The sequence below is a fragment of the Mus caroli genome, chromosome 7 (genome assembly GCF_900094665.2).
Source record: "Mus caroli chromosome 7, CAROLI_EIJ_v1.1, whole genome shotgun sequence".
Lineage (NCBI taxonomy): Eukaryota > Metazoa > Chordata > Mammalia > Rodentia > Muridae > Mus > Mus caroli.
This window is the reverse complement of record NC_034576.1, coordinates 136,922,212-136,947,380: the sequence shown is the minus strand read 5'-3', so window position 1 is coordinate 136,947,380 and position 25,169 is coordinate 136,922,212. Positions and strand designations below refer to the sequence as shown.

The window sequence follows — 25,169 nt, the reverse complement described above, 5'->3', positions numbered from 1 at the left end:
GAAATGAAAACACTGTCTATCTCATCCGTATATGATTTCTGCCAAAGGCAAAATGTCTTTTGAAAATTTAAACAAGATAATATTGTGAAGGACACCAAGCCAAATCTGCTAGACAGCCAGCGATTTTTTGTGTTAACACTCAGATGCACACCGCTCAGATTCTATTTCGGAAAGCCGTTGTCTTCATTGTAGCCACTACATAAAGGTATCTACATCCCATGGGCAGCCGCAGCCAGAAAGCTTTCCTGTTCCATTATTTCCTGTTGGAACATGGCCTCATGCATGCGGCCTGTAAGCAAAGGCTACCCCCGATGTTCATGTCAGGATCTATATTCCAGGGGCCAGGCTTTACTTTATGTAATTCAGGTTCTTAGGGTAGGTGCTGGGGTGTTGGTCGTGGTTACACATGACAGTGGGGTATCATGGTGCGCTCTGAGCTGCACCAGGAGAGCATTGTGGCAAGGTCACAAAAAAGCAGACCCAGTTCTCAACGATACCCTCCACACACTGACACCTCGCTCCTGACCACACACACCCCAGACTCGGGGAGAGAAAGACCATAGCTATCTTGAAGATGTGACAGTCCATCTCCATTCAAGTCCTCTTTTTCCTTTTGAGGGAGATAAGGGTAAATGTATTAGCAGGATTCCTAGGGTAGGCCCTTGACAACATTGAGCAACTTTGCTTTCTGTGGTATGAGGGAGGATTTCACAAGCAGGCCCCAGGGAGGAAATGACCCTAGAAATACAATACCTTAAGGGTCTCAAACCAGCGAGGCTGCTTCACTTGATAATAAATCACCGATTTGTACTCGGAGATCGCCTCATCGCCAGCACCGGGGAAAATCACGTGCTTTAGGAAAAGGCATAAAGAAAGAGTTCAAGTTAGGCAAGCTAAGGGGACTCAGTGGCTGAAGGCTCTCGGTGCCAAGTCTGACAACCAGAGTTCAGTCCCAGGACCTGCATGATAGAAACAGAGAACTGACGCTTGCATGTGTAGGCATGTGTGCGCGTGCGCACGCACACACACACACACACACACACTGAGTAATTTTTTTTTAATAATTTCATTTTTCAAAGTGTTAACATTAGATATCACAGTGTCTTCCCTACATATTCCTGTTGTACCCAATAAAGGAGGAGCGGTAGTCATCAGGCTGCCAATAATCCACTGCATTTGGGCCCCAGAACGAAGGCACGGGTCTGCCTGTGCTAGTGGTCAGTCTACACAATAGCCGCAGACCCTGGAGGTACAGACAATCATGAAACATGGGGCAAACCTTGACTGCCACTTCTCCTGTCCCCTCCCCAACTCAGTTCAATCTGAGAACACTTGCCTGATTTACTCAGCAGGCCTAAAAGCAAAGGTTGTCCACCAAACAGGAGGTTACAAGATTCATTCCTCTAGCCACAAGGATTGCCTGCCAAACTTCAACCAGATTCATACCACTGATGCCCAAGAGGCCAAGGCAGTATACTTCAAGGCTTCTAGAGAAATAAGTGACACCAGATAAGGCCAGACAGGGAGAAATGATATGAGCCATGTTACACACAGCTGAGCCTAAGTACTAGCCCAGCAATTGCTGTCTAGTCCAGTGGTACCTAGAGGGACACCCGCTCTGCTCATCAGAGGGAACCACAGCGCCTGGGCCAGTCTGATGGATTCTGCTGGCTGCTTTTGCTATGAAGAGGAGGTATTCCTCACTTTGGGCATATGAGAGACAAGACAGATGATCCTAAAAGTCCACCTCATTCTCTGACCCTGACCAGATAGTGTCACTCCTCAGATTCCATTTCCTCATCTCTCAGATATTGAAAGTAATGATCTCTGACCTTATTTCTGCAGGATTGCAGTAAGAAACAAGATCCCGATATAAATCTGAGCAAGAAATGTGGTCAAAAATCTACAGGGATCCCCTGAGACAGGCTAGTGGCTTGGATTCCCAGAACACAATGGCAAGCAGGGAAAAAGAAGGCAGGCACCCATACACATGCCAACATATGAGATACCACAGCCAATCAAAACCACCTCAGTTCCTGCAGCAGAGCCCAGGTGGACATTTACATGGTTGAATTTGAATTCTACAGACAAAACAAAGATACCTCCAATCGCTTCCCATCTTCATCATAGACAGACACCGTCACCTCCACGTTCTTCGCAGTTGTTTTACTGCCTTTATCAAAATCCCCTTGAACTAATGTCACATAGATATCATTTCGAACATCACCTGGGGGAGAAAAATTATATCTTTAATAGCAATCCATCATTCATAGCATAACTGTGAATTTAGCCAAATTGTCGCAAGCACTTATAAATACTGTATTAGATGGTTCTAAAATATTTCCTACAAAACAGTCTCGGCTTCTAAGGCACGGCAAAACCTATTTGTATCAACTTCATCTTTGTACCTCTGTGAGGTAGTCAAAGTGGCCACAATGCCACTGATGAAGCTATAAGGACCTAGACCCTTTGTAGCATCCCATGATCAGTAGAGACATGATATGGAATACCAGGGAATATCACTATGTGCTCAGCAGCCAGCGCACACATGCAAAAGAGAACCAGCATTCCTTTTTGCTAGTTCTCCTTTGCTTCCTTTGAACTGTCTGAATTCAAGCCTTAAACTGAAAGGCTAAAGGGATGAGAACCAGGACCAGGGACAGGGGCAGGTCACAGAGAAGTTTTTTTCTATTCTAGCAAGTAGCTGTCAGAGATCAAGTGGGAAGAACAAAATAGAACTGCAGAACTATAAGAACCAAACAGAGTTTTGCAAGGGGCGGGGGGTTTTTGTTTTCTTTCGCTTTTATTTAGGATCTCACTTGTAGCCCAAGGTGGCCCCCGATTTACAGGAATCCTGCCTCAGCCTTCCAAATGCTGGGATATCAAGGGTGTAACGCCACATAACCCTCATGCATTTTAGTCTAAAGTGGACCTTTAATTGTGGTGAGGACAGATTAGAACAAATGAACTGAGTCTTCTTTCTGTTGAGAACGTGAGAGCGGGAAAAGCTGCACACTTCCTTAGCTTCATGATGGACAGGAAGCATTGTTACTGCTCGGCTAACCCGTTCTCAGGCTGCCTGGCCCCATCCTCGCTCAATGCAGCTCTGCACAGAAAAGCAGAGTGCATCGGACCCCAGTGGTGCTTAACGATGAGGACTTCTTAAGGGGGAAAAAGCCTTTCCTTGCTTTCTTGTTTTTTTATTGTGCTTTTTTAAAAAATTGCTCTATTTTGGCTTTTAATGGATCCAACTATTAAATTAAAGTTGCATTTAAAAGTCATTATTGTAATGGTCCCAGTGGGTTGCTCCAACAGCCGTGGTAGCTGCTCAAGAAGGAAGCACGGCCGCCATGGCGGATACTCCCCACAAAAGAGGTTAAAATGATTCAAGCATGAGGCTGGGGCTGCAGGAAGCAAGACTTCCCACCTAAGACCTACCACTTATCAGCTGGGGGACCTCAGATAAGTCCCTTGACACCACTTAACAGCTTTATTGGTTTGGCACGCCTCAATTGTATGTTTCTCAGCCTGAAAATTCTACCAAAACACAAAAACCATGATCTTTACCTATGCGTATGTGCACACAGCTGTATATGCAGCTGTGGAGGCCAGAAGACAACCTCCATTGTAATACAGCCATCCACATTCTATTTCAGGACAGTCTCTCACTGGCCTAGACCTCACCAATTCAATAGGCTAGCTATAAGCTTTAGGGATCTGTCTCTCTCCAAATCTGCTCCATGCAAGCACATGTCACCATGCCCAGCACTTTTTAGGTGGTTCTGGGCATTTAAAACTCAGGTCCTTGAAAACATTTTACCCACTGAGCTATCACTCTAGTCCTCAAAATCATAATATTTTATTTTATTTGAGGGCTATATATGAGTTCCTTAAAACCCTCAGCAAGGAGAGAAGTAGCATGGGCTATCAGACTTCAAGGAGATAAAGGACCACAGCCTCACACCTATGTTCACCATTCCCACAGAGAAATGTTTCTGCACAATCACAGAAAAAGACAAAAAGACACCATTTGCAGTAGATGAGAAAGATGTTAGATGCTAGAGGATGTGGAGGTTTTGCCTTACTATCTATTGTAATGCTGTGTGGGCCTGGAGTCTGCACTTAGATCCTGTGGCCCTGCTCCCCGCCCAAGTTAGTTCTGATTGGTGAATAAAGAAGCTGACATCCAACAGCTGGGCAGAAGAGACATAGATGGGGTTTAGGTTTTGCAGGCTTGGGAGAGAAAAGGACCAGAAGGAAGAACAATGTGCAGGAGAGGAGAAAGGAGAAGCCACCATGGGTTAAGGGTCAAGAGAGCATGGCCCTGAGGGCTGCCCAATTGGAGTTCAGAGCAGCCCAGATGGAATATAATAACTTGGGGTTATCGATAGGAAAATAGATCCTAACAGTATGAAGGGCAGACAGCTGCCCAGCTATTATGCTGCTTAAGGCTTATTAAGCCCACCAGAATGAACTGGACTCTGAATGGTGAGCTGAAAGAAATCCTTTCTCCCTTAAATTGCTTTTGTCAGAGTATTTTCTCACAGTTACAGGAAGGGGCAAGAAGACCTAAGGCATCTGTCAAGGTGAGGGTAATCCTAAAATGCCAAGCCAGGGCACCATAACCTTCTCCCATGCAGGTGCATCTCAGGTCCAAATATAAACCGTAAGCTCACAAATCAGCCATCCCACTTCCATGAACAAGACTGACAGGCCACACCTATACAGGGATCAACAATGTCATCCAGGCTAGCCCACTTCAGTTACCTGCCATGCCAGCAGACAGAGTAGCCAATAACCCACACAAGTCCTGAAAGGTGAATAGAATGGAAGGCATTTATCCCGTGGTTGCAGGAAATAAGAAATGCAACGCCCATGGCCTCCCCACATGTGAGCTTTGTAGTTAGAGAGAATCCTAATCCTACAAGAAGCCCAGAGACCCAAGTGTGTATCCCAGCACTGTGTGCTCTCAGCCCTTGAGCACTTAAGTTATTCTTAACAACCCCGGACCTAGCAACGTACATGCCATGTGCTCTACACTCTCTCTCCAAGAGCTTCTGCACATTCCTATCCACACATCGCTCTTCATGGCTCATGACCTCTGTGTGGAGCTCAAAGGCCATGAGAGAGGCGAACCTTACCTGGCATAATAATCTCGGGAAACCCTGTCTTGCGGGCCACAGCTGTGGTCCTGTCCACCAAGTGAGGAAACTCCTTCCGAATCTGATGGATGTCTCCGGGAAGTAATTTCAAGGTTACCCACAAACCTGGAAGAAGAAAAAAAAAAAAAGAGTCATGTTTACCTCAAGTGTGTGTCTAAAGACATTTCAGTGGCTGAAAACTTTTTAATCTATAGAGCAGCATCCAGGCAAGAGGCATCCAGCACAGTGACACACTCACTCCGTCCAGGTACAAACCTTGCCTGTGGGATCAACCAGTAAGTCTGTGACATAGAAGGGAAGTGGACCCTCTATGTGCCAAGGGCTAACGGTTCTTCGAAGTCATCTCAACTTAGGAAAAATCAGAAGGTGGCATTTATGGTAGAGGCTGAGAAAGGCAGGAAGAAATCGTAGAGGTTCACACCCACCATGGAGGTCCTGCCTCTAGAGGTCAGTAAGGACTATGATGCTCTGAGGAGGTCCCAAGAGCTCAAGAGCAAGCCAGGTCACTGACCTCAAAACCCAGCAGCTGCAGGTAGAAGTTAAAGAAATACTGAGTCATAACCACAGAATTCAGGAAAGACAAAATGAAGGAAGGTGGCTCTCAGAGCACCTGCTGTGGGCATCCTTAGATGTTGCTCTGCACTGTCCTCCAAACGAACGCCTGCTCCAGGTGACACGCATAGGAACACATGGTTAGGGAGACAAAGTCCCAAAGCATGTGTGGAAGGGACTCTCCACTTGCAGCTCATACTGAGGAGGAGCTAGAGAGATGGCAGACAGGAACTGTGTCACCCACATGGTCAAAGCGTGAAACCCAAGTGGGAAGGGGAGCAGCAAGAAGTCCCTTCGGCCCTCAGGTAGAAAGACAAGGGAAGATGCTGGTGAGAAAAGAATGAGGTTTAGCAGATGCCAGGGAGCAGGAACTATACAGGGTGGAGAAGCAGACCCAGCCATAGACACCGGGAACTGCCTGCACAACTTGTTTAAGGTGTGCCCATTTCTACAAGTTTCCTTTTCCTTTTTTTCTAAGATAGAAAAATCCCAGATCAGGAGAGAGTCCCAAGGGGAAAAGGGTGCCCAAGAGAGGGAATCTCAATGAATGACATCAGAGGATGGCACCAAGAAAAGGGCACATGTAGCATGCCTCGGGCAATGCACTGCACATGCGCACAAAGAACTGTAAAGGAGCTGCACTGTGTTCGCTAGCCCACGCTCCCAGGAACTGTCTGTATCTCCACACAGCCAAGCTCACATTAAAGGACAACAGGCCACTCTGGGCATGCAGAAACTTAAACAGGCCCTCAAGGGGCTGGGTACTTTACCTTGTTCCCTTCTCCCCTGAGTCTGCCATACAATCCAGCAAACTACACCTGGTCATATTAAATAACATCAGAGAGGCTGCCTTTCAAATACCCTCACAACAGCCTGCTCAAATATCTTGGTGGATAAGTAGAATATTGGTGACACAATTCAATTTGCTACAATTGAAATATAGAAATTAAATAGTCCTGATTACACAGACTAAGTATGGTTAGAATTGACATGTGTTTCACAGAACAATGGAACACACAATACATATTCAACACTCCTCAAACAATGGAAGCAGGCATGGGCATGAGGATCTGCTGTCCATATACACATCCAGAACTCAGGAACCAGAATCATGCAGGCTAAAGAGAAAAGAATCAAGGGGCCATAGATGTAGCTCAGTGGCACCATGCTTACTATGCATGCACAAGACTCTGGGTTCAGTCAACCAAAAGAAAAGAGGGTGTTCATGATACTCTCTGCCTTTGTGACAAGAAAACTGGATGCTACAGAGATGGAATCAGCCCAGGCCTAGAGCAAGCTCAGAGGAGCTACATGGACAGGCGAGTATGGAAAAATCCACTGGCTCTTGCAGAGATTACCATCTCCTTGTCATCCATTCTGGGTCCTCTGGTTGTGACTAGGAAGATGAGCAGGCATCAGGAGGTACCTGGGTCATTCTGATAGAAGCAGGAGTCCAACGGGAAGAGCCCAGGACACCCAGGAGTGGCTGCCCAGGCCAAGCCTCCCTCAACTCTCCGAGGAATGACCTAGTTTGTATGTGTGAGTGCCTGAGGGAAGGTCAAGGTCTACCTGAACTTCACTCCCCGATGCTGTTGGCTCAATATGCAAAGATTATCTTTGCATTATCAGCATGCAAAGATTCAGTATGTTCATTCAGAAAGATACTTGTAGCTCCCTTGGAAAATGCCACGAACATTCTTGTCTCTCATTCCCAACTGGGATCTGAAACCTCTCTCTACTCTCTGGTAGTCCAAGTTACCAGGTGTTATCAACCCCATCCAGGTACCAGTCAGAGTCCATGCCATTGCTGTGTAGCTCATAGATTCTGGCTGTGACCCGTGCATGAGCCTGGCTGTTTGGATGTTGGCCTAACACTTTTACTATTTATCCTATGTGAGTCTGTAATAAACACAGCATCGTGAGGAGACTACAAAAGGAACTAGAGGTCTGCAGGGGTTAGAGATTGCTGAGCCAAGAAATAAGGGAACAGCCAGGCCTTGTAGTAGCTCCTAACCTCTGAGGAGACAGACACCCTGTGGTTTAAAAATACAGGGCAAACTGGAAGAGCTGTAATCTATAAGGGGTGAGGCCTTGGTACAGTTTAAACTTGCTCCATGTATAAAGGCTATAATCCATAAACATTCTAGATGGAGTTGGCCAGAGAGTTGGGTAAAGCCAATGCTAACTACAGAGATGATCTGAGCTCCCTTTTCCAGAACATTCTTCAGACTCAATAAACACTGCTTGGGAAAACAGAGCTTCTCTGAGTACATAGTCTGGTTTACCAGATCAAGGACCAACCCCGTACATGGATTTTCCCAAATGTGAAAAGCAGGGTTAGAGTCCCCCATCTCTGAAGGTGACTTACTTTCCTCCCTGTGAGAGGTGGGGCTTGATGAGCAGTTGGTTTTTGGCAGGGTCTCCTGGCCAGCCCAATGCCAACTGTCACCAGAGAAAGCTGATTGATTCATCAGCTCTGCCGGCAGAAGGTCAGCTGCTCGGACGAGTCCGTGTGATATTAAAAATGATGAGAGCAGGAAGGGGAACAGGGAAGTGGGAAGGAGGAGGGAGGAGGCTACTTGGATGACAGAAACAAGGAGTCCCTTCTCCTTCGGGGACAGAGGGACAGTTACAGAACACCGGCAGTTCTAGGTCAGGACAAGAGCACATGCTAAAGGGGAGGGAAATGAGATGAGGTGAGCCCGTAGCTTTTGGGCAGGGGTCACACTCATGGCTTCTGTTGCTGTTACTCTGGGATCTGGGTTTGGTTCAGGTTTGACTTGTTGACTTCCTTGCTCATTTGTTTAGACTTGTAGTGGGGTAGCCTAAGACGACCTTGAACTTATGATCTCCCTAGCCTCCCAACAGCTAGGGTTACAAGCATCAAAGCCTATTTTGGGTGGTGCTGGTACTCAGAGCTTTCTGCATGCCAAGCAGTCACTCTACCAACCAAGCTAAGTCCTCAGCCTTCTGGTACTTTGTTGGGTATGATGGAGGAAAGAAAACAAGGAGCACTGGGAAGTAGCAGGAGTCAAAGGAAAGAGCTGACTCCTGTGCTCCAGGCTCCTGGGCCCTCTGTTATTCAGAGAGCCCCAGCCATATCCCACTTCTGCCCTCTTCTGCACTTACCTGGGAGGCTGGTTCCCAGGAACCTACAAAGGTTATCAGTGAGAGAGCCGGCAGAGCTGCCCATCCAGTGGGAAGAATCATCCTTCCGTCCCACAGTTACAACAGGAACATCCCAGCCCAAATTCCCCACCCACCCACGGACAGAAAACGACAGCGATACACACCTTGTCCCTTGTGGTTGACTTCTTTGGCTGCAATGACTTTGTTTATGACAGTTTGAAGGAAGTCATTCTCCCCTGCCACCCTGGGTGAGAAACGGGATGACATGTTCAGCGGCTTGTGTCGAATGGCGTCGTCCAACGCGAGCCTGGAGGGCATGGGGCAACCAAGACCACAGGAGACAAAGGGGCACAGAGACCCGTGGGTGACAGTAACAGGGGGACACAAAAGAGCATCGCCACCGAGTATGAGAGAGTCGTCATGAGTCAACGAAAGACAAAGGGCAGGATAGGTGACAAGAGAGACAGGGAAAGCATTGATCAGGAAAATGGCGAACCACAGGAGAGAGGTCCGACTGAGGAGGGCGCCCCACTCCCAGGGACCATGTGCACAGGGCTCCACTCCATTACTAATGGACAGTATGAAGGGGCTTCTCTGAAACTAAAGTGGCTGAGAGACCCTGCATTCAATATTGATGGCTGTTTGTGCCACTTGGCAAATGCTGAGCTAGTCAAGGGCAAAGAGAGATGAAGAAGAAGAAAACAAAAACAAGAGCCCTTTTCTTCCCCTGAAATAGCACTCAAACCTAATGACTTAAGAAGCCCTGCCTTTGGTTCCTCACTGTGTTCACAAAGGGTCTCCAGGGACCACATGTGAAGGTAGATCAGTCCTTCAGAGAGCAGAATTCATGGTTCCCATGTCTGGATGCTGAACCCTGGACATCACTCAAAACACAGACTACCAACATCCTTAGGCCCATGAGGCCATGCACGTGAGAGGAGCGAGCACAGGCAACATGCATCAGGAGAAACACTGTGTGGTGCCACCAAGCACCACGGGAAATGGGTGTGAAAGCATACATCAGGTACAGAATGCTTAAAATCAATTCTAGGAGCAAGGACTATGTCATCCATCACTTGAGCCAAGCGACTCAAAGGAGCGCCGTTCTAATTTATTTCCCCAAGTTAAAAAGAGATGAACGAGAGAGCGATAGAGAATACACACTGTTTCCCTCCCTAAAACCAACCCTGTGAGGTGATAAATCCATTTTAATGGAGCAAAAAAACGTTCTCATTAGCATGACATTTCCGAGAGAACGGTTTCCAGGCTTATTTTGCTATTAGAATCATGCCACTTTCCTCTCCTATCCCTGCAGATATTAATCTGTGTAGCCGTCATCCTCTCAGAGTGCGAGACTCACAGATAACACAACAGGTGACCGTGCACTAAGACTGTTTGAAGTGGACTTCCACTGCCGTGGGAAAGCCTGGTGGGCACAGGCAGTGATCTCAAAGGCCAGCTAAAAACCAGGAGTCAAAACCCCAATACCCAAAGCTAATGCTTCGTTTGGGGTTTGGTCTTTGATGCTGTTGTTGTTAATGTTTTGTTTTGTTTACCTTTAGAGGGGACAAATGAGCAATAAGGAAATTCACTTAGTCGGACTGTTGGGCGTTCCTACGTCCTGTGGTCTTGATGAAATCGAAGCCTTAGGAACAATAGGAAGCCCTGTCGTTTTTCAAAGGGACTGAGTAATATACTCTGACAGAAGCATGTTTTGTTTATTACCACTTGGTCAGCCATGTTCCAGGATGGGAATATTTCCTGTGTGTGTTAAGGACACTTCCGGGTTCTATAGAAGGTAGCTATCTATGCTTGCCTGGGATTACCCAGGATAACTGGCTACAGAGATGAAAGGAGCACCTACACCCCTTCTACAAAGGCCATGTTCACTGTCAACCTGTGAGAGCTAGAACTCTGGGAGAGCACAGGGGGGGATTATCTTGACAGCTTTAACTGAGGTGAGAAACGGGCCCACGATGGGTGGCACACTATGGAATACCCTGGCTGAGATCCCAGACTGTATAAAATGGAGAGTGAGCTGAGCACAAACATACAATCCAATGATGGACTGGAGCCTTGAACCGTGAGTCATAAAATGCAAACAAACAAACAAACAACAAAACACCCACCTTGCCCATTAAGTTCCATATGCCAGGATATTTTATCACAGCAAGAGGAAAAGAAACCAAGACACTACCCACTATGGCAACAACCAGCCCTGCATGGCCCTGAACACTCGAAAGAGACAGACGTGATTGAAGAGCTGCGTTTTAATTCGACTCAGCTGTAATTAATATAAAGAGCCACATGGGGCTAGTGGTTAGCAGAGACCAGACAGAAAGATAAACGGAAGCATTTAAGCCACAAGAGACCTCTGCCTCCAATTGCCTGTGCTGAAACACGTGGTACTGGAGCCCAACTTAGTCTACACGATGCTGAGTCGTCTAAAGTCACTCCTCGAAACAAGATGTAAAATCTTCTATAGAATGCCACAGGACAGGGTACTCTCTTAATACACAAAAATGCCACACTTCCACCATCCTAAACAGGTGGTTCTCAAGTCTGCAGGGAGTGGGATGGTCCCTCAGGAAGCATGCATGAGGCAAGAGAAGCCCATACCACGCCTCCCTCTCTCCCACCCACAGGGCCTCCTCCAGACACCCATTATCACAAGCTCCCCATATCCCTCAACCAGCAACTCAAAAGCAATGGTCGCCTACCCACCTGAAATCCACCTTAAGCCTAGAAGTCTTTGCATCAAAACAAAATGGAAAAGAAATGAGGACAGAGGGAGCTGCAGAGTCCCGGAGCAGGTCACTCTAACCCCAACTGCCCATTCTTCTGGGAAGTCAGGCCCCTGGAAGAGGCTGCCTCCCGCAATCAACCTTAAGTAGCCAGTTCTGCCTCCTCCTGGAAACAGGAGTGGCCCCATCAAGAACCGGCCTCACTTCACTCACCGCACCCATGGGTTCTAGCTTCAAATCAGAGACTAATCTCACAAATCGGCCCCAAGTGTTTTGCCCATGTTCCCTCGACCTCGCTAAAGACCTCAGGTCATAAGTGGACAAAGCCTTGTTTTAAAAGAAAAGAAAAGAAAAGAAAAGAAACAGAAAGGAAAAAGGGGAAAAAAGGAAAAGCTAAAACCTGCTCATCTGAGCGAAAAACCAAGACAGAAAAATCAGCAGCCTGATTACAAGCTTTAAGGTGTTATTTCTCCCTTTACAAAAGAATTCATCATTACTTTGTTTGGTTTCTATTTTAAAAAGCAGCAATCTCTTGTGATGAATCTGAAAGTATTGTATTTTGAAAATGTGAATTGCTACGAGAACAAATCGATTATGTAAAGAAACATGCTCAATGTGGAATTGTAATCTTTCTACTGATAAGGTAATTCTGGGAACACAGGGAACATCGGGACCATACACAAACATTATTTCATTGTCCTCTCAGCTCCTGATTCCATGTGCCACAGCAGTGACTACATAGATTCCTCATTATTGTAAAATAAATGAATCCTGACTGGGCTTAACGAATAACCTTAGCAGTAAACTATTAACTGTGGGGTTTTTGTGTTGTAGTTGGTTAAGGGCGGGATTATCTCATACTTACGCCTGGAAGGGGATGAAGTGCTGTTTATCTTCATCATCGACTTTCCCGTTTATTATGTCTGTCACATCCATCACTGGGGAAAGAAATAATAGAAGGGACTGTTTTGGCTTAGGTGCCACCACTATAGAAAGTCAAAAAAAAAAAAAAAACAAAGGAAGCACAGACCATGCCCTACCACAATAGAATCTTCTCACACGGAAGTCTGTTATCCCAAGACGCCTGACGGATTAAGTCATGAACATGCTGGCCCCAGTGGGCAAGGAGCTCAAAGAGATAATTCCACTGAAAAATTTCCTTTGCCTGGTCCAGGGTGTGGATGGAAGTGTCACTCTAGAGATCTGCTGTCCAACACAAAGTCTTATAAGAAGGAACTATTCTGCATCAACGGGCACCTAAGTGTGTATGGGGGGGGGGCTGTTGGAGGGGGGTGTCAAGTGTGATAAGAAATGGCTTTTAGATTCATTTCACACATTTGATTTTATTTTAAACAGCACTCGCAGCAAGCAGTGCTACCTACTCATAATGACATAACACTCTGTGAGAGTTAAGACTGACTCAAGAGATCTGAAGTCACCTCGGAGACAAGCCTCCGCACACACCTGTAAGAGTTTAACTAAATTCCCTCAGCTTCTGGGCATGTCTGTGAGGGACCGTCTAGATAAGACGGCTTTAGGTGGGAAGGCTGGCCATCCTGAACTAAGAGGAGAAATGAGCTAAGCACAAGCATTCATCCCACACTGCCTCACTGTCTTGGCACCTGGCCTCCTCGGTGTCATCCCCGTGCCATCCACAGCATGGTAGGCTGTATTCTCAAGCTAGGAGCCAAAAGAAGCGCCTGCTTCCTTAAGTTGTTCCCGTATCAGGGATGTCCCCATAGCGAAAAGAAAAGTAACTCAGGCACAGTTCAGTAGTGATAAAATCACAAAACGGAACCATTGGCTAAGAGCTGGTGCCTGTGTCAGTGGGACACTGGAGGTTAACCCTCAGTTACCTGTTGGACATTGAGGAAACTGAGGTACACAGACAAGAACAAACAGGCATCCCAAAGCCACGGGTCTAACAGCATCTCACCACCTTGGCCCCCTGCACGTTAGTACCTTGTCTTCACCAGGCTGACCCAGGCTCACCAGCAGTGTCCACACTATCTGTATTAAATGAGAGTCTAGCTCTGGTGGCATTTGGGGCTTTACTCGGGGCAACTTTCTCTCTTCCTAACCACTCTGTGACTTTGCCTATGCCAAGCACAGCTTAAAGACCCAAAAGGGAACTGCAAAGGTTCTCTACCGCGTCCTTTCTCACCCACGCATCTGGCTCAGAGAGTGCCACAGGTCTTTCCTGGTGACTAGTTCCCCTGACTGAAACTAGAGGTAAGGTTCCTTTCTACATAGCCATGCTCAGGTCTGTGGTATGAGTGTGAAGAGTCCCCTCAGGCCCAGGTCTTTGATGCTTAGTCCCCAGCTGGTGGCCATATCTTAATAGAAAATGGAGTCCTGCTGAAGTAAGTGGGTCACTGTGAACAAGCCTTGGGGTTTTAGAGGCCAGTCCCTCTTCCTGTCTGCCCCCTTGCTCTCTGACAATGGAAACAGCATCACCAGCTGCGTCGGATTCCTGCTTACTTGATGTTTCCCCAGTCGAAGGCTGTACCCTTCCTTATTTACATCCCTAGATAGGATATTTGTCACAATAAGAAAACTAACTAGCACTCCCAGAAAGCATAAAAGTCTGCAAAGTGAGAAAGTCTGCGCTCTATCTCTTGCTTCTTAAGGCAGAGCCCAGGAGGCCACAGAGGAAACAATCACACACAGTTCACTATACAGGACTATGGGCCTAAGAACCAACACACGTGTCCTGAGATGCAGGTAAGCACGCCCAGATGACTAGAGCACTGGCTAACGCTGCTGAGAAAGAGGACTGAAAAAGAGCAGGTCTTCACTTGACAGTCCAGGGGCTCACAGCAGGGATCCAGCAATATGGTCACATGCACACATGTGCCTAAGCCCATCTTTTCACAATATACCAGCTCAGAGTCAAAGAACATTGAGTTTCCACAGCAGCCCAGGCCAATAGCCATGCCCAGGACTGCTAAGCTGAACGCATCAGACCATCCACTCAAAATCATATGGGTGGCTTTCCTATTTCCCTGGAGACCCCTCTGCGTGTGTGTGTGTGTGTCACAGATGTCATCTCATCAGCTAATTGTAGCATTTCCAGTATCTGCCACCCTTGCTAAGTGTCCTAGTCTTGCCCCAGAACACACCTAGGCTTATCAAGAATTTGCAGGGACACACATGGCAAAGAAGCAAGGCAGGGGCTAAGAGCACACACACATGTGGAAAACAGCCTTTGTCCAGCTTACTACTAACTAATGACCACACCTCCAGGTCCACCCATCCTTAGCCTCAGGAGAAAGTATCAAAAGCACAAGAGTTTCCTCAGAGCTCATCCATGCCAAGCTCTGTGCCCAGGAAGCATTCGCTATAGTCCGGATGCCGTAAGGCACTTTCTCAGTAGTATTTCTGTGGCTGCGATTAAATACCCTGACAAAAAGCAACCAAGAGGAGAAAGGGTTTACTTGACTTACAATTCCAGGTTCCAATCCATGATAGCTTAGAAGTCTGAGTGGAAGGAGCTATAAACATTGAGTCACATCATATCCACAGTGCAGTGCAATGACAAAACCAAAAAGGCCTGCAGGCCTGATGACTTGCTTGCTTGCTCTCTTGCTTGCTTCTGTTATAGAGTTAATGAACCCCTGCCTAAGGATTGGTGCTACCCACAGTGGGCTGGGTGTTCCCTTATCAATTAAAAACCAAATCTATCCCTGCTAGACATGCCCACAGTTCTCTGTCACAGGTCTCATCTCAGGTTAATTTCTCCTAGATAATTCTTCCAAGGTAATTCTAGGTTATATCAAGTTGACAATTAAAGCTATCCATCAGATACCTATTGCCAAAACAAGAAATGAAACTGCCAACCCCAAGTCTCTACATCCTGCCAGCCTGGGGCCTCTACCTGGGAAGAAGGGTGTACTGTGATATGGACAAGGAAAGAAGCCATTATCCAAAATGTCCACTCAGGTTACAATCAACAGGATCATGTATAAGGGTGAGGGTATGGTGGACCCAGGAACAATGACACAGCAGGGGGCAGGGATTCAAAGAGAAACAGAAAGGGGGGAGGGGAATATAGCACAAAGGAAGCAGGAAACAAGATAGAGAAGCAGGCTTCAAGGGAGAGGGAGAAAGAAGGACCTACAGCTACAGCCACTGATGACATGACACGTCCATGCAAGTCACTCACATCATTGGGCACAAAACAGGAGACATGGAGGACCACACCTACTCTCTCATTCAGCAACCTCAACAGAGGGACTTCCCTATGTGCAGTCAGAGCACCCACCACACCCTGAGCCCCAATGTAAAGGACTGCTAATCTGAGTGCACAGTACCTGTAGACTGTAGACCCCAAAGCCCTAACTCCTGAACAATACCTTGCAAACTGAAGTATCCACAATGTGATGCTAAGTGTCTTAGTATGTAAAGAGCACACATACAAAATAAGAGCACACCACTCCCACCCTACAAATAGTGAAGCTGGTAAAAGAAGAAAGCCAGGGACCCAACAAAACAGCCTCACACTGATTAGTGCTTTGCTGCTTTCGGTCTTATGTATTTCTGTCAAACTGAACACTGAACCCGGGCTGCACCGCGGGCAATGGCACCACCTAGGATGGACTTCCCTGGCCAGGTAATTCCCATAAAAGCAGGGAGAAGTTAGAAACAAGGCACACCAAAAATAAAGTCGATGTGCTACCCTGGCTCTGTCAAATTATGGATGATTTATTTAATTATCTTTCTTTTTTCATAAAGTGTCCATGATTTTCCCACCACTGCCAATCACTTTCACATATCAAATGTTCTAACAGAAGGGATCATGACATATTATTTTCAATAAAAGACTAAAACCTGTAGGCTTAAAGGTGCATGAATGCCTTTCTCATTTTAAAATTTTAGCTCTGTTGACACAGACGAGCAGAGATTGTTCTGGAAAACGCCTCAAAATTAAATCTTTGCATGTGGACATAGGCACTGCATACGAATGGGCAGAATCCCATTACCAAAAAGTCGGTCTTCCTTCTCAAGTATGAGGAGGGGGCTGCCTAAGAGGAATGCGAACCTGTGGCTGGGAGGTACTCTGTGGGCATCCCAAGTCTGGGCCAGGAAGGGAGAACATGGCCAATGTATGCTCAATACCAACGCATGAGGAAGGGGACTGGGGAAGGTTGGAGCACTGCCATATGCCAATAAAAAATGTAAGAGGCTCATAGAAACTAAACTACCCACCAAAAGACATGCAGGGGCTAGACCTAGGCCCCTTACACATTTGTAGCAGATGTAGCTTAGTCTTCATGAGGGTCTACTAATTATTAAAATGGAGGCTGTCTCAGACTCTGTGGCCTGGCACTGCATCCCCTTCCCTTAGCTGGACTGCCTGGTCAGGCCTCAGTGGAAGAAAATGTGCTAATTCCTGCTGTGACTTGATATCCCAGGAAGTGGGTAATACCCAAGGCAGGAGGAGGGGTGGGGGTGGAAGGAGCAGGTAAGGGGATAACCAGGGGAGGGATGTGTGAGGGTGGGACTGAAAAGAAAGAAGGAAGGGAGAGGGCTGTGAATAGGATGTAAAGTGAATGAATAATTAATTAATTAATTAATTAAAGAAAAAAGTCTACACTATAAAAGCACAAGATAAACTATTCATCCTCAGTCTCGGGGCAGAAAGTAAAATGAACTGTAATTAGATACTCCAGATATCAGGTCAGAAAGCTGGTCCTCAGGCGACTGCAGAGACCAGAGTGTGGTGCCAGGAGGCAGTAGGGAGGAGCCTGCACTAGGCCTGAGTCAGTGGGGAATTTCTGTGAAAGCAGCAGAGATCTCTCTCTCTCTCTCTGAGGCCATGAGAATGAACCTGTCATGGTCCAACTACCTAAGACCAGAGGCCTCCCAGGGCCTTTGCAGCAACTCATGTGGGAACTGAGAAGTACTGTAGCATCCAGGGTCCCACCAGCCAATCACACAGCAGGAAGGAAGAGGCTCATCTCTCAAGAATTCAGGCAGCAACAGAACAGAGAGGCTAGAGTTTCTCTCCTGGTGATTGGTATCCAGCAGTACTAAGCCTGCAGAGTACCAGGGAGAGGAGACAGGAGACAAAAGGAACAAAGGTCAGTCCAAATGGGTAACCAAGGATTCAAGTGACCATCAGAGTGACCAAAGATGAGATTTAGCCGGAGAGGGACAACAATGTCCTCACAGCCAGAGATCTAAGTACAAGGGATAGACAGTGGCCCAAATGTCCTCTCGCTTCACACATGGCACCTCCAAGGTCAGAGAACTACCAGATCTGCTGTCCCCAATCTGACTCCTGAGATGTCAGTTAACACCATACTACACCAACCAAAGAAAAAAAGAATGATACGGGCACGAAAAGGCTACCACAGCATCAGCAGGTACCATGACCACCAATCTGTCCACACTTCATCACACAGGACTTCCCAGAACATCATCACAACCAAACCAGGAAAAGCTGGGCAAAATCCCCATTTTAATCTACAGAGGGAGAGACTGTCCACCTCCGGCTAGACCTCATCTTTCCTTTCACAAATCTAACAATGCTGTCACAAGGAACATATCAGCAGGATCTCTGCAGTGATCTAATAACTAGAGAACCTGCAGTCCCCAGGCCTGAAGAAGGAACTTACATTATCATGTCACAGATCTCTCTGATGGCTTCAGAAAAGAATAAAACACCCAAGATAAAAAAGGAAAAAGAAAAAAAAAATAGTATTTCCCTAAAACTGCCATGCAGGTGGGAGCATGAAAAGGAAAGTTCTAATCCACTGAAGCATCCTGAGTGTCTCAGCTGGACATGCTAAGGATGTGAGAGGTTTGGGGAAACGGGAGGAAGTTACACTGTGTGCTCAACTCTCGGGGATGGAAATGCCAAGTTTACCCAGGGTACCTGACAGACCAAGCCAACCCTCAACATCTCACCTCACCATGGATAATAATGACATAGGGACAGCCCACTGGGGAGCCTAACGCTGCAACAGAATTCTCCAGGTTTGTGACTGTGAAAGGGACACATACCATTATTATAAGTTTGTCAAAACCCATAGAACGAGGCCAGGAGGATGACTCAATAGGCGAAGTTGCCTGACACAAGCATGAGGACCTGACTGTGACCTCAGCCCCCAAGGAAAAGTCTGGAATGGTGGTGTGTGACTGTAACAGGGCTCTGGGGTGGAAAGGAAGACAAGACGACTCCTGGGGCTCAATTGATAGATCAATGAGAGCCAGGTTCAGTGGGAGACTTTCTCGCAAAAAGGTGTCAGACAAACAAGTGATTGAGGAAGACCCCTACCTTGGACCTCTGACTTCCATATCACACAACACACACACACACACACACACACACACACACACCCTGACAGAATACACAATGCCAACAGCAAATGTTCCTTCCTATAAACCATGGACTCTAGGAGAAGTCACAGTTTTCGTTGAAGGCCTGTCATAAAAGCAACATTCACTGCTGCTACAGAGGAGGAGGAAGCTGGCGCAGGGTAAAGTGTATGGGAACTGTTTACTTTCAGTCTAATTCTTCCAAAGCCTATAATGTGTCTGAAAATAACAGTCTATTTAATTGAGTAAAAATTAAGTGCTGACTTTCTGGTAGCCAAGAAAAATAAATAAATAAATAAAACTGTCACTGATCACCTGATCATACAAGAAATAACAGCTAGGTATCAAGAGTCAAAATTCTCCTCATATACTACACTGTCAGCTTGAAACAGCCTAGAATCAACTGAAAATGGTGCTTTCGTTGAGAGTTTTCTTTATCGGGTTGCTCTGAGGATATGTCTATGTGGGCGTCTTGATTCATAATAGAAGTAGGAGAGCCCAGCCCACTCTGGGTGTTACCATTCCCTAGGCAGGTGGTCCTGAATCATAGAAGGAAGGTAGCTGAGCATAGCCATGAACAAGCGAGAGGGTGAGACAGCAAGCAAGTCCTCTACAGTTCCTCTCATGAGTTCCTGCCTAGACTCCCCACAAGGAAGAATTGTGACCTGGAAGTGTAAGTCAAATAAACTCTCTCCTCTCTAAGTTGTTCTTGATCATAGTGTTTTATGACAGCAATAGGATAGAACTAGAACAATGTGATGCTTGAAGATCGGGGAGAATAAGTGTCAGAGAAGTCTGGTGAAAGAATTGCCCTGCAACAATAAGAAAGAAAACTGCTTCCCAACATTATGAAGAACATGCCTGACATTGAAAGATTTTATCTCTAGTGGGGACACTTATTGTTTCTTGACACAGATAACCAGGATCTTACTTTCTTGTACAGCCACCACCACCAAGTAGAGATGTGGACATCAGCAAGCTCATGAACTAGCTATATTGTGCCCTCGTTTAGCGCCTCATCTTAGAGCCAGACTGTGCCTGTCCACCACTCAAGCATGGAGTCTGGCAAACCCTGAGTGCTGGCTTCTCCACAGTGTGGGGAAGTGATTCACTGTCTCTCTCAGTAAAACCTGGAATCTGCTTTCAAACCAGATGAACCTGAAGCATCATAGATACAGCAGGTGGACTCCAAACTGTATGAAAAAGAACTAAGACATTGTTTTCCCCCCAAGCAGTTAAGGGCATAAATCAAAATGGCCCACTGTCTTTTCTCAAAGCGGATGGTCTGAAACTAGCAAGGAAAAACAGGGATGGGAGTATTTACCAGCCACGCCGAAAGGTCGCCGCAGCCCCGAAGTCAGCTTCCTCGTGTTGCTGTCCCTCAGCTCCATGCGACCGACTCGGACAATCTGGCAGACGAAACTAATTTTCTCCCTTTTCAAGTCTTTGCTCCCCAGATCCTAAAAATATTAATTTTCATACATCATTGTGGGGAACTATGATTCAACACAAGTTCAATTGAAAAGGACATAAAAATGGACTGAGAGTCTGTTCTCAGACCAGCTTAGAGTATTTTAAAGTTACTTACATGATAGGAAGGAATAAAGTAACAGCAGACACTGAGCTAAGCGACCTGGACACAAGCTCAAGCGACAGAAAGGAATCTCTCTCCTAGCTGTACCAAGTCAAGAGCAAGCTCAGAAATTTCCACAACAGGCTCAGGGATTCCGGGATTAGCCAGTGTCCCAGGTGGCACCACCACCACCCCATAGGAACCATTCAGTGCTAAGAAGTCCCCAAAACAGCCATCAGAGCAGGACTCAATGACACTCGACATGTACAGCCATGGGTGCACTCACCGTAAACACAGCTCGCAAGTTATGTAACCGATCAATGTCTTTTGGTAATCCTGAACTTGACCAGCGGACCAGATAGTTCTCACTTGAAAAAAAAAAAAAAACAAAAAAACAAAAAACAGGATCAAATTAAACTCCCAAACATAGACGGGTACTCAATGTATCCCATAAGACTTCATAATTAACAATTTGAAGGCCCACTCTGCACTTGACCCCTGAGCTTACAGAGCCTGAGCAAGGCCAAGGCCACAGATAGACTCTTGGCGGGGCAGGTAGGGTATGACCAACCACTTCCCTTTCTACACTGTGGGTTAACCCGTGTAACAGAAGTATTTGCAAATGACATTTCAATATTTATAATGTGAAAAGCCTCTCTGTATGTTTAGAATGACAACAATACAGAGCTGTGTATTGAATTGGGAACAATGTATATTTAATTCAGAGCCTTCGGAAAAAGCCGAGCAAGCCGTAAAATACAAATTGTACCTCCATCAAAAAGAAAGAAAGCACTTATCAGAAATGAGAGTGAAAATCACCTATGTGGTCTGTTTCCTGCAAACACTACATTTTCAAATTTTGATACTTCAAGTGAAAATACAGGAGCGTTTGATATATAGATATGCACACACTTCACACAGTCTAATCACAATTTTTTTTTAAAAATCAGGATAAAGAGAAAGTTATATTAAAGACCGATGGGTTTCCAACAGTTTTGTTCAACAGATGTTTATTATGACTCTTCATATGACAAGAGAAAATACTTGGCACACAAAACTAGCCAAACAGTTTAGAGAGACAGCAAAAAGTCGAAAGCCACAGATGGCATTCCTAGACAAAGCGTTTGCAAAAACTAAAGGTGAGGCTTGTGGGCTGAGTTTGTTTGCTTTCTATGGCTGGGATGAATGGCAAGACCAGAAGAGCCATGGGGAACAACGTGTTCACCTCCCTGTATAGCCTACAGTCCTGCCTGAAGAGAAGTCAGGGCTGGAGCTCAGAACAGGAACTCAGAGGTAGGCACTGACGCAGAGGCCATGGAGGAACGTCGCTTACTAGCTTGTTCTTCTTGGCTTGCCCAGTTTGTTTTTTAAGTAACCCAGGGTCATCTTCCCACAGTAGGCTGGACCCTACCATAGCAGTCATTAATCAAGAAAATGCTCCCACAGACTTGCCTCTAATAGAATTATGGGAGAGGGATGTTTCTCAATTAAAGATTCCTCTTCCCAGATCACTCCAGCTTGGTTCAAGTTGACAAACAAACTAACCAGTCCATTTCCTTCCGCTGAGAGCAGCTCCCACAAGCAGGACCTCACCATGTTGGGTCTCATCTTCCGACTGTAGGTCAGAATAAACCCTCCCCAATGCAGATTCTTCTAGTCAGGTATTTTGATCACAGCAATGAGAAAAGCAATTGATAAAATACCCGCAATGGGGAAGTCACCTACCTAATGAATTTGGACTCCATGGGGTCATAAAGAGACATGAGAACTTCAGCATCTTCTCCTATTTTACAAACCACATTTTTGAGGTTAACAAACAAGGCCAGAGATGGGGTGGCTGCAAACTTGGCTTGTCTGTTGATATCCATGTTTTGCTTTTGAGACTGAACAGAAAGGTAGAAAGTCAATGTGAGCAACCTGGACTATAACCAAGGCTCTTTTATTTCCCCTGTAGAACAGTGAAAAGGCACTACCAACTGCCACATCTCATGCCACTCATACAGTCACTGTGTCCCCACTGCATGCTCTCAGACAACACACTGCCTATGCAGCCACAGCTAATGATTAGTGTTTGCAAGAGCATGGGCCTTCCGAGTGTCTATCAACAACTGGAATGACGGTTGCTGGACTGGTAGCTAGCTTTAATTTGGGGTTCTGAATGAATGATGCCTCCAAGAACTCTGTGTCTCACTCTGCACTATGTTCCCAGTCCCTGGAATATGGCAGACGCCTGGCCAATATTTGCTGAATTAATAGCTTATGTTGACTTTACCCCACTCCTTGTCTGAAACACGCTGGACACTTGCTTTTTGAATGTTCTTTTTAGTGTCAATTCTGGACTTCCTTAACATTTTCTAATATTCAACATGGTTGGTGAGAAATACAAGGAGGGGTGCCCCCTCCCTGAACCCCCACACACCCCACCCCCTGCCCCATGTCCACCTGCTGTGCAAAGTGGCAAAGCGCACACTGAGGAATGGAACCTACTTTCTCCTCTTGCAGTCTCTCCTCCACTTGTTTAGAAGCAACTTCGTGTGCTCTGAAGAGACTGATGGTGCTCGTTAGTTCCGGGTCCAAAATGTTCCCATCTTCATCCCTCACCACCAGGTCCAAATCAAGAATTCTAGAATACCAAGAATCCAGAGCATGGAGAGCATGAACCAAGGGAGGGGGTCCCCTAGCACAGTGTCAGGCCCAGCCACTGAGCAGATGAAATGCCTCAGAAACTGGGACCCATCCACAGATATCAGAGAATGTCATTCTGTGGCATGGCTTTCTGTAACTCAAAATATGTCACACTGGGAGAAAGAAAATGACTCAGTGTTATCTATATTTCAATAAAGCCTTCACCTTCCAATATATCTTCAAAGTCCAGGTGAAGTATGCATGACTAATAACTGTGGAAGATGCGGGTCATTAGAGCCCACTCTGCATCCTGACATGCATACTACCCATGGGTACATGATGGCAGAAAGCCTCCGAAGGATCGAGGTCTATGTAAAACTTTCACTAACAGGACAAAGCCTCTCAAATCTGACCAACTCATCCCAACCCTGATCCTGTTCTCAGAGTCAAGACCAATACCGTGGGTCAGCATTTCATGAATGATGTCAGTGATGTATGGGTGGGATCAGCTCTGATGTGGGCGTGGTCAATGAATTGTAGGTGGTGTGGGTGAGCTCCTGGAGGCCCAGCCTAAAGGCCTGACAAGCTATACCTGGTGAGGCCACCTTGAGGAAGATATGTATCAGGCCCTTTGCCAGCCTACCATGAGTATCATGTGATGTCATTGTCACCTCAGTCCAGATAGAAAATCTGGTCAGACCCACTTCACAAAACAGGAAACCGAAGCTCAGTGAGGCCAGTTATGTAGTTCGGATAAAAGATAGAAAGAGGATGGGGTGGCAATATTCTCACCACAACATCATCACCATATGAGGTAGCCTGTCAGTCACAGCAACCAATCTACATGGGTCTCTGCAATCAATACACAGTTGGTTCTGTTGTGGAGTGTTGGCTTCACCATAACAAGGTTAGAGACTAGTCCCAGGAGATGGCAAAGGGTCTAAAGAAGGGGATGGCCACCTCCCTGTGAAATCAGAGTGTGTGCGTGTGCGTGTGTGTCTGTCTGTCTGTCTGTATCTATGTGTGTGTGTGGATGTACAAGCAGGTTTCTATGGATAGGTATGGCTGTGGACCTGTCTGGTGAATCTGAGTAAAGGTGTATGCATGTTTGTCTCTGTGTTTTACACAGCCATCTTTGTAGAGAAACAGTCCGTGACCTTTACCATATTTCCCACAGTTCCCTAGACACTCCACAACCCCACCCGACTCAGGTAAAAGCAAGAATACATATATGATAATGATGAGAGCAACAAACTGCTCCCTGAGAGACGAGACCATCCCAAAACCAAACACCCTATGCTTTTCTTTAGTGTTATTATTATTCTTATTTCACTCTCTGAAGTGGGGAGGGGTGGGGATAAGCAGAGAGCAAGGGGCTTTAGAGGAATCCTGGCCTGCAGTCCTCAGGCAAACTTGTCTTAATAAGGTTGTATTTCCTATCAAAGCAGTAAATTACATTTGGAAACACTTTCTGTCTTAACAGGATTGTTCCACGGCGTAACGTACTTAGGCTGTTTCCTGCAGCCAGATTAAGCAGGTGGTCTCTGAACCTAACTTCGAAAACAGGCTTCTCCAATACAAAATGAAATCAGAGTTCCAAAGGTTTGCTTTTGTAAGCACACAGTCTTGAAATAGGCTTCATCGAAGCAGTATCTAATGCCCTATATCTGGAATCTCTGGCCTTGGAGGCATACAATCAATCAATTAATCAATAAATAAATAAATGCCTTCGCTCCTCACATTTTAGCCCAATGCCGCCACCATATGATGTAGCCTGTCAGTCACAGCAACCAGTCTACATTTGGTCTCTGCAACCAATACCTAGCTGGTTCTGTGCAGGTGTTAGTCTCACCACAACAAGATTAAAGACTAGTCTCAGGGGATGGATGCCACCCCAGGAAATCAGTGTGTGCCTGGGTCAGTAGCTTTTGACAGCAGGAAGTCTTGTAATGAAGCTGTGTCTAATACTCTATACCTGGAGTCTCTGGCCTTGGAGGTAAAAATAAAAGTCACACCTAATGTGATGTCAGGAAACTTTCAGACATTAAAAGGGGGAATTAT

The 25,169-nt window shown here is 46.2% G+C and overlaps 1 protein-coding gene across 1 annotated transcript in view; it reads right to left on the bottom strand.

Moving 5' to 3' along the window:
• The window catches only part of Dock1 (dedicator of cytokinesis 1), a 497,315-nt gene that overhangs the window by 402,360 nt on the left and 69,786 nt on the right, over positions 1-25,169 (bottom strand). Inside the window, exons 7-15 of the mRNA XM_021168435.2 lie at positions 22,971-23,106; positions 22,209-22,366; positions 20,770-20,851; positions 20,235-20,370; positions 12,453-12,525; positions 9,008-9,087; positions 5,142-5,267; positions 2,103-2,227; positions 754-852 (exon numbers count right to left, since the gene is read on the bottom strand). Of these exons, the coding sequence (XP_021024094.1) occupies positions 754-852; positions 2,103-2,227; positions 5,142-5,267; positions 9,008-9,087; positions 12,453-12,525; positions 20,235-20,370; positions 20,770-20,851; positions 22,209-22,366; positions 22,971-23,106 (1,015 nt within the window). The remainder of the gene's footprint in view (positions 1-753; positions 853-2,102; positions 2,228-5,141; positions 5,268-9,007; positions 9,088-12,452; positions 12,526-20,234; positions 20,371-20,769; positions 20,852-22,208; positions 22,367-22,970; positions 23,107-25,169) is intronic.